General features: G+C 59.6%; 1 protein-coding gene across 1 annotated transcript in view; it reads left to right on the top strand.

Moving 5' to 3' along the window:
- CHD5 (chromodomain helicase DNA binding protein 5) overlaps positions 1-14,410 on the top strand; it is a 49,667-nt gene that overhangs the window by 14,366 nt on the left and 20,891 nt on the right. The window contains exons 7-21 of the mRNA XM_023535623.1: positions 618-741; positions 1,356-1,522; positions 1,690-1,911; positions 2,959-3,165; positions 3,356-3,567; positions 5,581-5,712; positions 5,798-5,906; positions 7,033-7,224; positions 7,307-7,507; positions 9,296-9,433; positions 9,516-9,637; positions 10,432-10,605; positions 11,012-11,153; positions 12,258-12,389; positions 12,968-13,022. Coding sequence (XP_023391391.1) covers positions 618-741; positions 1,356-1,522; positions 1,690-1,911; positions 2,959-3,165; positions 3,356-3,567; positions 5,581-5,712; positions 5,798-5,906; positions 7,033-7,224; positions 7,307-7,507; positions 9,296-9,433; positions 9,516-9,637; positions 10,432-10,605; positions 11,012-11,153; positions 12,258-12,389; positions 12,968-13,022 — 2,329 coding nt within the window. The remainder of the gene's footprint in view (positions 1-617; positions 742-1,355; positions 1,523-1,689; positions 1,912-2,958; positions 3,166-3,355; positions 3,568-5,580; positions 5,713-5,797; positions 5,907-7,032; positions 7,225-7,306; positions 7,508-9,295; positions 9,434-9,515; positions 9,638-10,431; positions 10,606-11,011; positions 11,154-12,257; positions 12,390-12,967; positions 13,023-14,410) is intronic.

The raw sequence follows: 14,410 nt of genomic DNA on the forward strand, positions 1-14,410 counted from the left end.
ATGGAGGCCATTTCTTGTCCCTTGGTAGAGGCAGGTGACAGGTCTTGAGTTTAGCTGCTCTGGAGGGGAGAACGGAGCAGCCAGTGTGGACCAGCCTGGAGTTGGTGGACCAGCTCAGCTCAGCAAATATTTGTCGAGCACGCTAATGTGCTGGGCTTTGTGCTCAGCCACAATGGCCTTGCTCTGGAGATTCAGTCTGGAAGGGGTTTGGGCATGTACGCTGGGAGAGAGCCAGTGACAGGCAGAGGAGGCAGGCCGGACCTGGCACACAGGCTGTACAACAGGTTCGATTAAGGAGAGGTCTAGGAAGGCTCCTTGGGCGAGGTGTCCTTAAGGTTTCCCTTTGAGGGATGTGTAGGAGTTCGGCAGGGTGGAGGGCACGGTCTGGGGAGAGGTATCGAGGTGGAAAATGAGGCTAGAGGGTGGGGCTTGGGAACAGTGGTAGGACATCAGGCTCGACCGGTGCGTCTCTAGCCGGGTGGAGAGAGATGAACCACAGAGACACTGAGCCTCTGGAGCCTCCACTGTGGCCTGCCCCACGCCCCACGCCCAGCGAGCGCCTCGGGAAGAGCGCCCCGCACGGCTTTGGGCTCACAGGGCCCTCTCCCGCCCTGCAGAGCGAGGAGGACGAGCGGGAGGAGTCGGACTTGGACAGCGCCAGCATCCACAGCTCCTCCGTGCGCTCCGAGTGCTCTGCGGCCCTGGGGAAGAAGAGCAAGAGGAGGCGCAAGAAGAAGAGGCGTAGGACTTCCTGGGAGCAGGGCCCCCGGGCTGCCGCGGTGCACGCGGGGCTGCGCCGTCTCCCCGGGGAAGCGGGGGAGGCAGCCTCTGGCCTCGGCCTCTCCTGGCCTCGGCCGTAGTTTCCCCTGTGCTCCTTCAACCATCCTGGTCCGTCAGGAGAGGGGGGTCCTGTTCCAGTGAATTCCACGGCTAAATTCCACACCTAAGATGCGAGCCACCCCAGGGCATTCGCACTAGCAGGAAGGGGGCACTGGAGAAGGAAGCACCACTTAACCTCCTCCACCATCCGCCCACTCGGTCGTCCACTCCTCTACCCATCCGTCCCCTCGTCCCCATTCTACCAGCCTCCCTCTCTCCACTCCTCCTTCCCTCCCACCCTTCCTTTTAGCCGTCCCCCTATTCATCGTCTATCCGTCTTCCTCTTATCCATCTTCTAGCCATCTCTCCACCCCTTTACAGCTCAACCGTTACGTTTGTTCACGCCGTCTGTCCACCATCCATCCGTCTAACATCTGTTCAGCACCTACTGTGTGCCTGTGCGGCCTGGGGTGGGGAGCGGTTGGGAATTGGGAGTGGGGATGAGTCCTGCATGACCGCCTCTGCCCCCTCCCCAGTCGATGACGGTGATGGCTATGAGACGGACCACCAGGACTACTGTGAGGTGTGCCAGCAGGGCGGGGAGATCATCCTATGTGACACCTGCCCGCGGGCCTACCACCTCGTCTGCCTGGACCCAGAGCTGGAGAAGGCTCCCGAGGGCAAGTGGAGCTGTCCCCACTGTGTAAGCCCTCAGGGGAGCCTGGCCTGTGGGGCCTGTGCCTGGCCCCTGGGCCCTTGTGTGGGTTGTCTTGGGGCAGAAGGTCGGGAGGCGCCGAGTGGAAGGGAGGGAGTCCCACCCTGGTGGGGGGCGTCCAGCCCAGCTGCCCCTACCTGTGCTCCCCCCGCCAGGAGAAGGAGGGAGTCCAGTGGGAGCCCAAGGAGGACGAGGAGGAGGAGGACGAGGCGGGCTGCGAGGAGGAGGAGGATGACCACATGGAGTTCTGCCGCGTGTGCAAGGACGGGGGCGAGCTGCTCTGCTGCGACGCCTGCCCCTCCTCCTACCACCTGCACTGCCTCAACCCGCCGCTGCCCGAGATCCCAAACGGTGAATGGCTCTGCCCGCGCTGTACTGTGAGTGTTACGCCCGTCCCGCCCTCGCCGAATGCCCCGCCCACCGCCACGCCCACCAGGCCCGCCCACACGGCCTGCCTTCTCCCCTCAAGGCCCTGCCAGGCAAGGCCACGCCCACTCAAATTCTCCACGCCAGCCGGGCCACGCCCCCACCAGCACCACCCCGCCCACCAAAAAGGCCCCGCCTCCGCTGGCCCAGGCCACGCCCATGAAAGGTCCCGCTCTGCCAGCCGCTAGCCTGAGCCCGAACCCTCTCCCGCCACAGGTCCCCACACGCCTCGAGTCCTGCCCACCGCCTCACCCCGACTCGCTCTGCTTCTCAGTCCCTGTAAGACTTAGGTGCAGTTTTGTTACCCATAAATCTAGACCTGAAAACGGAGCCGCTGTGAAAACAGACAGGTGGTGGTGATAATCATAGCCCCACCCACTGGTTATTGGGCAACCCTTTAACACTTACTGAGTTTCCAAGTACCAAGCCTTTTGTTATTCCCATTTTTAGATGAGAAACTGAGGCTCAGGGAGGTAAAGTAACTTACCTAAGGCCACACAATGGCACAGCTGTCCACTCAGACCCACTCTGGACCTGGCTTCTGTCCAATGGCTGGGGGCAGTGAGAGGATAGGAGTCCCCTGGGGCTGGAGCCTGTTTCTGCAGAGAGAGGAGAGAACCCCTCACTGACACCCCCAGTCACCAAATGTCCCTGTGTTCTGAGTTGTACCCCCAGACTCACCCCAGTTCTGGATCTCCCAGCCCTGGGGTCCTGGGCTGTGCTGTGGCCAGCCCTCGGTTACCTGTGTGCATCTGGGCTTATGGGGTGTGTGCGTGTGCGTGTGCATGCGCGCATGCATGCACACTTGTGCATGCAGACCCGCACTGCCCGTCTCCTGTGTGCATAGCACACGTGGGCTTCTGAGGACAAGGCGGTGTCGTGGAGTCACATGGTGCTTTCTGACTTGGGAAGCAGTATAGCTCCCTGCCTGCCACAGGAGCCTCAGGGTGGGGACCTTTGGCTAAGCCCTGAACTTGGGGACCCTCCTCTGTCCACAGTGTCCCCCACTGAAGGGCAAAGTCCAGCGGATCCTACACTGGAGGTGGACGGAGCCCCCTGCCCCCTTCATGGTGGGGCTGTCGGGGCCCGACATGGAGCCCAGCGTCCCCCCGCCCAAGCCCCTGGAGGGCATCCCGGAGAGAGAGTTCTTCGTGAAGTGGGCTGGGCTCTCCTACTGGCACTGCTCCTGGGTGAAGGAGCTGCAGGTGAGACACCTGGATGGGCGTGGCTGCACTAAGGCTCAGCTCCCCGAATGCGGGACATTGCCAGGAGTTGAGGAGGGGGAGACTGAAGGTGAGGATTGTCCGGCCTGGGACCCTGGCTGGGGGATGAGGAAGCTGGGTCGGGGGACAAGGGGGCCACAGCACGTCTCCCTCTTGTACCCTCTGGGAACAGCTGGAGCTGTACCACACAGTGATGTATCGGAACTACCAAAGAAAGAACGACATGGACGAGCCACCGCCCTTTGATTACGGCTCTGGTGACGAAGACAGTAAGAGCGAGAAGAGGAAGAGCAAGGACCCTCTCTACGCCAAGATGGAGGAGCGCTTCTATCGCTATGGCATCAAGCCCGAGTGGATGACGATCCACCGCATCCTGAACCACAGGTGAGTGCCCGATGGGGCGTGGCTCTGGGCCTCGCTGGAGCTGGGTGCCTGCAGGCTGGGATGCACCTGTCCGCTCTGTAGAATGGGCACGGGGCCATGTGTGGGTGCAGTGGGGGCAGGAGGAAGAGGCCATTTGACTGTTCGCCTGGAGGGGTTGTCATGCACATGGACACGCCTGTCATACTTGGAGAACAGTTCCAAAGTCATAAATAAAAAGGGGCAACTTAACGAACAGCCTGTGAAACTTGCCCCAAGTGGTTTGACATCCTTGTGCTCCTGGGTTCCTGCTGAACTTAGTGCTTGATACCTGTTGGAGGGTCCCAGAGACCAAGGTGAACCTGACACATGGAGGGCGCATATCTTCATTTGCTCCGCATTTATAAACGACGGCTAACAACACGGAGCGCTATCTATCCCAAGCGGTAGCGCTTTATTTCTGCCTTTCTTTTATGGATTTGAGAGCAGGCACAGCAAGCTGAAATCACTCGTCCAGAGTCACACAGCCAGGAGGTGGCGGGGCAGTCTCTTCTGATGGCGGGACTTGCTTCCTTGGCTACTGTTCCCAGCCCCCGCACCCCTGTAACAACTCTTTGTTGAGAAATCTGGAAGTTCCCAGGTGGTAGTGATCAGAGGCTGCAGAAGGCTGGAGGAAGAGGCTGAGGCAGGAGGCCTGTGGACCCTGCAAGGCTGGCTTTGGTTTAGTGGGTGATGGGAGTTCAGGTGCTTGAGAGCGGGCGGTGGCCGACAGGTGGGTGCAGGGCGGGGCCCTCAGTGCCTGCTGCACGGTTGCAGGCTCAGAGCTTTGAACTTGCCACCTGGTCTTGACACATGAGTTCTACCTCGGAGGAACTTAGGTAGGATCTGGCAGACCACAGGCTTCTTGAGAGGCAGCAGCCGGGTAGCGCAGAGGTTAAGAACCTGAGCCATCTGCTCAGATTCCGGTTCTGGCTCCCGTTTTCTGGGCTCTGTGCCTCTGTGTTTGTCATATAAAATGGGATAATGAGAGAGCCCTGTGGCGCTGTCGTGGGGATAAGGGAGTATGCCAGTGCCAGCTACTATGGCCTTGGCCTTTCCTCAGAGGGGGCGGGAGCATGTGAACAGCCCTCGCTGAGAATGACCCTTCGAAGGGGGGTCAGTTCCCATGGGAACCGAAGCCCCCATTGGACTGACCCACAGTTTTTTACCTTTGTTAAACTGCACGTCGAAACGTAAGTGGCAGTCACCCTCTGTCTCCAAAGCAGGGCAGGTGCATTTCCCCCAAACTTTTTACCCAAATGAGGTCTGAGTAACAATCAATTATTTATTGAGAAAAATCCATCAGTTTCCATGGTGACTGGGGATTTATCTTTCTCTTAATGGCCTCCAGGCTAGTCACCACCACTTAGGTTAGCCGCAGCGTCTGGCCCGCTGGCGCTTCCTGGCTTGGGGTCCCGATCAACTCAGGTTGGGCGAGTGGCCCTGAGGGCCCTCCCAGGGGCTGGAATCAAGCTGAAGGCCATGGTGCTTCTCTGGAGTCCCCTTCTGTGTTGCTGGCTTGGTCATCAGGTCCCTGTGTCCCCAGGGATCTCTAAAAGAGAGCATGTCCTTGTCTTTCTTGTGGAGACAGGCCCTGGACTGTGACATTTGACTTTGAAGTTAGAGAATGAAGACCCTGGTCAGGAGCGAGAACTGCCCAACTCAGAAATTCAGGATTTCTTTGTCCAGACACCATGAGGGAATGTGATTCGGGGTGCAGCCGAGGATGCAAAGGACGCTCTCTGGCTCTTTGCCCCTCTGCTAGCATGGCCTCTCTGCCACCCCCGCCCTCCTTCGCACTGGCTGTGTGGCCTGGGGCAAGCTGCCTCTCCTCTCTGGAGCACCTGCCCTCCTGCTGCCCTCCCGCCTGGGGCCAGGGTCCCAGGCAACGGTGGGAGCAGGAGACTTGCATCCTGCAAGGTGCATTTCCTGGACTCTTCACTACAGCTGCTGCCCAAGTGACCCTCCCTCCTCCGCCATCTGTCTACTGTGTTGCAGCTTCGACAAAAAGGGGGACGTGCACTACCTGATCAAGTGGAAAGACCTGCCCTACGACCAGTGCACCTGGGAGATTGACGACATTGACATCCCCTACTATGACAACCTGAAGCAAGCCTACTGGGGCCACAGGTGGGCCGCTGGCCTGGGCCCCACCCCAGGGCTCTGGTCTTCTACAGCCCGAGCTTTGCTCACCCGCATCTCATGCTCTTTCCAGGGAGCTGATGCTGGGAGAAGATGCCCGGCTGCCCAAGAGGCTGATCAAGAAGAGCAAGAAGCTCAAGGATGATAAACAGGAGAAGCCGCCGGACACGCCTGTCGTGGATGTGAGCAGGGGAGGGGGCAGCGGGGTAAGGTCAGCAAGGCCCGCCACCCTAGGCTGGGTAGTGGAGCAGGTTGTGTTCTCCAGGGGACTCTACCTTGGGCTGTCATGGCCTGTACGCACAGAGCCATGCCCAGGGGCCCTGCAGTTCAGACCACTAATGCCTGGGACCCCACAGGACAGGATGACAAGACCCAGCCCCTCCCTGCAGGGGAGACCTCACAGGGAGGTCCCTCAGCCTCATTCCCCAGCCCTCGGGGGCTCAAGGCCTTGGTTTCCTGTCTCAGTTGAAATGTGGATTACCCAGGCATAAACCAGGGGGCAAGTAGTCTTTATCAGCTTGTGAATTTACATTACTTTAGATGAGCTAATTCCCAGTGTTTAAATCAAAAAGAGTCTCTAACTTCAGGGGTGCCACAGCTGATATCCAAATTACACGCCATTCTTATCTGTTCTCTGGGAGGGGACCCCCAGTTTGCCCCTGGGAGTTTTGCACTGTCAGGGAGTAGAAGATTGACTTATTTAACAAACTCCTTTGGGGTGTCCGCCAGCACCTGGCCCTGGGCTGGCTCTGGGGACACAAGGGCCCTGGATTTGAGAAGTGCCCATCTCCCAGAGACCCGTGGCGGATACACACAGAACGTTTGTCCTGGGACTATGGGGTGCCAGGGAAGGCGAATGGGTCTAGTACGTCAAGGGGACTTCATAGAGGAGGTGGCCTTGAGCCATAGGATAAAAGAGGCACAGGGAGTGATGTTCTGGATCAAGCACACGAAGCACCGTAGGCGTGCATCAATGGCGCTCTCGTGTCCTGGGCGTGGAGCAGGACCAGTGTAGAGACCGCAACCTGGGCTTAAAGTCAGAGAGTCTAACACTTGGGAAACTGTCCAGATAGGAGAAGTACAGGGCCACCACGGGTGGACACAGTGGGACACCTAAGCCAGGCTGGGAGTCAGGGAGGGCTTCCTGGAGGAAGAGGCAATCTAGCTGAGGCCTAAAGGATGAGTACAGTAGCAGGAATGAAAGGAGTGGCAAGAGCGTTCCAGGCAGAAGGAACCGTACATGCAAATGGAAGGGTGGGCTCTGGTGGCCCAGGATTCGGGTGTGTCTTAAATCCGCGTCCCCCACAGCCCACCGTCAAGTTTGACAAGCAGCCGTGGTACATCGACGCCACGGGCGGGACGCTGCACCCGTACCAGCTGGAGGGCCTCAACTGGCTGCGCTTCTCCTGGGCCCAGGGCACCGACACCATCCTGGCCGACGAGATGGGGCTGGGCAAGACGGTGCAGACCATCGTCTTCCTCTACTCCCTGTACAAGGAGGTGCGGGCCGGGTGGGTGGCCGGGAGGGCGGCCGGCGCTGGCCTTGGGCGGGCAGCCTCACTGTCCTCATCTCCCTCTCCAGGGCCACTCCAAAGGGCCCTACCTGGTCAGCGCGCCCCTGTCCACCATCATTAACTGGGAGCGCGAGTTTGAGATGTGGGCGCCTGACTTCTACGTGGTCACCTACACGGGGGACAAGGAGAGCCGCTCCGTGATCCGGGAGAACGAGTTCTCCTTTGAGGACAATGCTGTCCGCAGCGGGAAGAAGGTGTTCCGCATGAAGGTGAGCGCCTCTTGCCCCCAGGGAGGACCCCGGCAGGGCCCCCGCACCCCGGTCCCTATGCTCTGGTGACTGCGCAGGTCAGCAGCTGGCGAAGGGGTTCTCTCGGGCAGTTACCAGCTCCATCTGTAGTGCCCTGGGGGCTGCTGTAACAACGCACCACAGACCCGGAGGTGAAGAAGGCAGAAACCAGAAACTCACTCTGTCCCAGCTCTGTAGGCCGGAAGTCTGCGATCGAGGTGGCAGCAGGGTCGTGCCCTCTGAGGGCTGGGGAGGGCCCTTCCTGCCTCTTCCAGCTGCTGGGGGCTGCAGGCATTTCTGGGCTTGCAGATGCTTCACTCTGCCTTGACCGTCACGTGGCCATTTCCCCTTTGTGTCTGTGCCGTAAGGACACCAGTCGTTGGATTTAGGGCTTACCCTGGTCTGGTGTGACCTCCACTGATTACACCTGCAAGGACCCTAGCCCCAGGAAAGGCCCCATTCTGAGGTTCTGCATACACATGAATTTTGGGGGGACACGATTCAACCCTGTACACCAGCTACGTCACCTCTGGCAAGTCACTCTGTGCCTCGGAGTCTTCTCAGCAGACTAGATAGGAGACCTGCCACACCAAGCTGTGGAGGGGTGACCACAAGCCCTAGGAGGGCCCCCCACCTCGCGTGCCAGCTCGGGGGTGGGGTCTGAGACTGCATTTGTGACAAAGTCCCAGACACTTCTGGTCCCTGAACCACACTTCGAGAAGCACCTGGGACAGCGCCTGGCCGTGGCAGGCCCTCGTAGGTGCTGGCAGTGGCCGTGGCCGTGGCGGTGATCGCCCGGCTTCCCCAGGCCGCTTGCCTCAGTTTCTCCATTGGCTCAGAGCCATCATGGCCCCAGGAGATGCTCAGTGACTATTTGCTGATGAGGGGGTGACTTAGTGATCCCAGAGGCGACCGCAGGTGGACGGGCCCGTGGGCCAGTCGGTCACAGAGGGAACTTCCCCTGTGCTCTTGCCGGGGTCCTGCGATAGGCTGGCTGTTCCGCAGACTCACAGCTCTTTTATTTTTAAAAATTGTGGTACAATACAGATGAATGTAGAATGTACCATCTTAACCGTTCCTAGATGTAGAGTTCGGGCCTTAAGTACATTTATGCTGTTGTGCAGCCATGACTGCCGCCCATCCGTGTCCAGAACCCTTTTATCCTGAAAAACCCAAACTCTGCCCCTCCCCCTTCCCTGCCCCCGGGCAGCCCTCATGCTACTTCCGGTCTCTGTGGATTTGACTAGTCTGAGTGCCTCACATGAATGGAATCGGACGGTATTTGTCCTTTGAGACTGGCTTATTTCACTGCGCATAACGATTAAGCCCCAAGTGTGGGGTCCCCTTCTCTGTTCAAATCCTGGCTCTTGTCATTTGTTGGCCTTGGGGACTTGGGGAAAGTTATCCAGCCCGAGACCCCCCGTGAGCTGTACATGAGGACGATGACGACATAGCGGGTGTGGCTTGCGAGGGTGGGATGAGTGTAGACAAGGCCGGGGCCGCCCACGCGGCTCCTTCTGCACATGGCGGCTCTCCCTGGTCTGTAGTGACGGCAGCGCTCCGTTCCCAGTGCCACCCCTGTCTCGGGGACGGTCAGTGCTCTGGGCCTCAGTTCCACCCTCCGCTTGTTGGCTGGTGTCTCCCTCTCAGTCCCGGAGGGTCCCTGGAGTCTGGAGGTTCCTGTCCACTCCTCCTCCTCACCTCCATCTCTGGACACCTCGCCCCGCTTGCCTCCCGGCTCTGCCCCCAGACGCTCCTTTCTCCCTCCAGAAAGAAGTGCAGATCAAATTCCACGTCCTGCTCACGTCCTACGAGCTCATCACCATCGACCAAGCCATCCTGGGCTCCATCGAGTGGGCCTGCCTTGTGGTGGACGAGGCCCATCGCCTCAAGAACAATCAGTCCAAGGTAGGCGGCGCTGACCTGGGCCCCGAGCCGCCCAGGGTGGGCCGGCCGCCGAGCCCCTGATGGCCCCGTGTCCTTCCCTAAGTTCTTTAGAGTCTTGAACAGCTACAAGATCGATTACAAGCTGCTGCTGACGGGGACCCCCCTTCAGAACAACCTGGAGGAGCTGTTCCATCTCCTCAACTTCCTGACTCCAGAGCGTTTCAAGTGAGCCAGGGCCTGACCGGGGAGGCGGGTGGCGGGGTGGCCGGCGGGGCCGGGGCTGGGGGGCAGCCAGGAAGCAATGTCAGTGTCCAGCTCCGGGGATGCGTGCTGGGCCTGGGTTTCTCATCAGTAAAGTGGGAGCGTTAGCGGTGCCCACCGCAAGCAGCCTGCGTGGGGGCGCGCCACCTGCTCAGTGCTGGGGGAATGTTCCGATTGTTTTCTGGGGTCCTCCAGGGCTCCCGTCCCTGTCCCCTCATCCCGGCTCACTGCTTTCCCTAAAGTGACCCCATGGCAGGAGTGAAGGGAGAGAGAAGGTGGGGGATGCGGGGTGGAGACGGGGAGCAAAGACGTGGGGGTCAGTGGAGAATCCTTCCCCGGCCTCCTTGTCTTCACCTACCCCCCCGTTTTCCTGTTCAGAATGGGGGTTTCGGGGTGGAGAGTGCTGAGTTTGGAACCAGGAGATGTGGATTGGCGGGCATTCTGGGCCTCGTCCGCCTAACATGGGTGGGCATCTCAGAGCTCACGTCCAGGATGGCCTTGCGGACAGGAAGGTGTCCTCTGTGGCTGAGGGGGCTGTGATGGGTGGGTGACACAGGCATGGATGGGGACGGAAAGGCCACCGAAGGCAGGGCCAGCGTCCCCGGCCTACCCACCGGCCGGCCTGCCCTGTGACCTTCTGTCAGGTGGTGGGGCTGGGCCGGCCTGCTTGCTCACCCCAATCCTGACTCCCTCTGCAGAGAGGCTTTGGCCTGTTTCGGTCCCCTGCTTCTGACTCTCATCCCCACTCTTTTTTGTAGCAACCTGGAGGGCTTCCTGGAGGAGTTTGCCGACATCTCCAAAGAAGACCAGATCAAGAAGTTGCATGACCTGCTGGGGCCCCACATGCTGAGGCGGCTCAAGGCAGACGTGTTCAAGAACATGCCGGCCAAGACCGAGCTGATCGTCCGTGTGGAGCTGAGTCAGATGCAGAAGTGAGCAGGGGCTCGGCCATGGGGGGCCTGCCCTGGAGCCGCCTCCCCCATCCCCGCCAGGCTGGTCCCCTCAGCTGCCCTTCCCCAGAGGGCCCCCACCTCGCCTTCCCGGGCCGCTTCCCGGGGTGTGGGAGAGGGCCCTTCAGCCTCACCGAGGCCTCGACTCACCTCCTGTACCCATGTCCTTCTCGAGGCCTCCGATTTCAGCGACCAGGGTCTGGGGCCGCCTGAGTTCTCGCCATGTCCCTGGCAACTCGCTGGGTGACTCCAGGCCTTGGGGCTCCCCTTATCGCTCTGTATGTGGGTGCGCGGCCCCCAGCCCCCAGCGGCCCTGAAGAGAGTGCCCCCTGGGAGGCTGGTGCGGCCCGTGTGCGTGCAGCCCGCTCCCCTCGGTGCCCTGCTGCAGGAAGTACTACAAGTTCATCCTCACGCGGAACTTCGAGGCGCTGAACTCCAAGGGCGGCGGGAACCAGGTGTCGCTGCTGAACATCATGATGGACCTGAAGAAGTGCTGCAACCACCCCTACCTCTTCCCGGTGGCCGCCGTGGTAGGTGCCCTGGCCGCAGCGGGAGGTTCTCTGGCCACCATGGGAGGGGCTTATGGCCGCCGTGGGCGGGGCTTACGGCCACTGTGGGAGGTTCCCCGTGGCCATCACGGTAAGTGTCCCTGGCTGCCGTGGTGTCCCTGGCCACTGTGGCAGGTGCTCAGGTCCTCAGTCCCAGTACTTCCTGAGTACGGGGACCTGGAGGTGATGTGTCAGTTTCTGAAAACCTGCTTCTGCCCACTGCTCAGGTGGGCCCTCTCCTTCCCTGGGCTCTTCCTCGCAACTCATAAAGTAATGGGGCGTCTTGGGTCACCCCAAGGTTCCCCCCAGGCCAGGGTTTTGAGGGCTGACCTGGCTGCGCTTGGCCACCAAGGGATTGGGGAAGGCCCAGGTGGGCCCCGTACATCCAGCTCTAGCTCTGTGGTCTTAAGAAAGTCAGTGGTCCTCTCTGAGCCTCAGTTTTTCTTCTATAAAATGGGGCAATGACGGCATCTACCTGGAAGAGGGGGGCCAGACGAGACGGTTAACTTCAAGTGCCCTCACGGAGAGCCCAGCACGTCAGCTCAGGAAACACTGGCCGTTGTCATTGCCCTGACTGCGCTTCTGATTCTGATTTAAGCCCCCACAGTTTATTCCCGGCCCCCAACAAAAAGGCCAGTGCAGAGTTAGGGGCGGGAGGCCATGCTGTGGTGGCCGCAGATTGTTCTCACGACCCTGGCGTGGCAGGGGCCTTCTGATTGACGTTCTGCCCTGTTGGGGTTCAGGGTTCAGCCCTGCCTGGACGCACCCTGCAGCGACCGCAGAGACCAGGCTATACCCCTGCTGGGAAAGCCGGCTTGGCTGCATGCTGTCCGTGTCATCTGTCGTTCACTGATGTCTCTGGTCTTGGAGTGCCAGCAGCAGGGAGACAGAGGGCAGGGCTGGCAGGTCTGAGCCCAGCGTGGGACCGTGGTGCTGGGCCCTTGCTGAGCCTGGCCTGACCCGGGTGTGTGCTTGGTGCTCAGCCCACTGCTGGGCTCTTGTCTTGTCTGTCCCCGGGGGCCTCTCTGGTGCAGAGCCAGAGAGGGGAATGTGCCCCCAGTGCCCCATCTTCTGCCGTGTCTGCAGGAGGCCCCCGTCTTGCCCAATGGCTCCTACGATGGCAGCTCCCTAGTCAAGTCGTCAGGGAAGCTCATGCTGCTACAGAAGATGCTCAAGAAACTGCGGGATGAAGGGCACCGTGTGCTCATCTTCTCCCAGGTGAGCCGCCCCTCGGTGGCTGGCTGGCCTTCCCCGCCCCAACTCCACAGCCCGCAGAGGGCCTTCTGCCCCTGCCAGCTGAGGGTACAGCCTGCTGGCGGCCCCTTGGGGCTGATGCCATACCCATGTGGGTTGCGTGTCAGGCCATTCCTCTGTGCCCTGGCATGATGCGGCCAAGGAAAGCTGGCTGGGTGCCAAGCTCGAGGCACTCGGCACGTGGGTTATAAAGACCACCCACCTCTCCTCCCGGTGTGCTCCTGAAGCGTGCAGGGCCTGTCTTCGTGTCCCGGCTGGGTTGATCACCCCCACCCCTCACCCCTGCAGCCTGGCTTCTCATGAATGTTGGGCTCTGGGGTTCGGTCGGGAGGAGCCCCAAGGTGGGGGCAGCTCCAAGGGGCCCTCTCTCCAGCCCGATCTTGAAGTCGCACTTTTAGTGTTGCAGTTGAGGTGGTCAGAGGCCAGGCCGTCCAGCTCGGGGGTTTATGTGTCTGTGTACTCACGGTTCCTTCATCCCTTCGTAGTGTCTGTCGTACATTAGGATCTGTGCTAGACACCAGGGGCAGGTCCCTGTCCCCCAGACACTTGTCATCTATGTGGGGGTCAGTTATATGACCCTGTGGTCAGCTCTGCGACGTAGGTCACAGTGGTGGTCCTGTAGGGTCCAGGTGCCAACAGTGCTCCCTTAGAGTGGGACCAAGCCATTGCTCAAAGCCAAAGGCTGGCGGACGTGGCTTCTCTGTGCACAAAGTAAACTGGAAATAGCCGCTGCCACCTGCAGCGGGCCGAGGGGTCTGGGGAAAGCTGGCCAAGGCTGTGACCGTTGGCTGGCCTGGAGATGGGATCCACAGTCCTCCAACCTTCTGCAACATAAGACGTGATTCTGGGCTGAGGCCTTGAGGGACCACGCAGAGGGAACCGCACAAGCCCAAGAAATGTGCACAGAGGGAAAGTTAGAGGTAGAACCTACAAACCCAATCCCAAAACTCACGTGAAGGCTGAATATTAAGACATCCAACAGAGCAGGAAGTAGGATCCACAAGAAAAGGACAGAAAAGCCTGGACAAGACTTTATGTTTAGGATCCTCAAAATAATAGAGTGACACCTGTAAATCAAGAAGAATTCGATTAAGCGCAAGCAGAAGAAAATGAAACAATAATTGTCTAGGAAAATGTCGAGGTGAAATAAGACATTTCAACAGATCGGATAAAGTCTTGGCGCTGTCAGAACACGGATGGGAGGGGACGTGGCCCTGGGAAATTTCCCCAGGGTGCAGCAGGGAGAGACAAAGGTGAGAATGAGGAGCATGGCGGATACCTCGAGGGGCTCCGACGGCCTCCTCCTGGGAGTTGCAGGAGACACAGAGAAAATGACGAAGCGGCTGGATTCAGTGAGCATTTGTAGACCTGGGAAAGATGTGAGCTCTCAGATCTGAGGTGCAGTCTGGAGTGCCACACAAGAGAACTGTGAATATAAGCAAACGAACCCCTAGACGTGTCACAGTGAAGCTGTAGCACTTCAGACCTGGTACCTGCAAAGGGGTGATAGTCACTGTCCTCAGCCTTCTCACAAGCGACAGTAGGTGGCAGGAGACCACTGCAGAATCTCCAGCGTGTTGTGGGAAAATGGCAACTGATAGTTTTATATCCAGCGAAACTATCTCAAGAACGAAGGGAAATACACAGGTCATGGGAGCTCAGGAGGGATTGCCTTTCTCGTCTCATAGGGGGGAATGAAATCAGGGAAGACTTCACGGAGGAGGTGCTGTTTGAGTTCTCTAGGCAGTAAGGGGGCTTGGCATTCCAGAAGGAGAGTCCAGGTCATTTGGGATGTTTGGAGATAGAAAGCATTGGGAAATGAAGCCCAGGCGGACTGGGCGCCAAGTCCTGCCAGCCTGGAATGCCAGGTGGTGGGGAGCTGGGACTTCATTCTGTGAGGTGAGGACAGGGAGGCTCAGGCTCAGAGTTGTGTTTTAGGCAGTTGGCTGTGGGGGATGGGGTGAGTGGCTCGGGTTTGAGGTTGG

This window comes from Pteropus vampyrus, unplaced genomic scaffold, assembly GCF_000151845.1.
Source record: "Pteropus vampyrus isolate Shadow unplaced genomic scaffold, Pvam_2.0 Scaffold142, whole genome shotgun sequence".
Classification (NCBI taxonomy): Eukaryota; Metazoa; Chordata; class Mammalia; order Chiroptera; family Pteropodidae; genus Pteropus; species Pteropus vampyrus.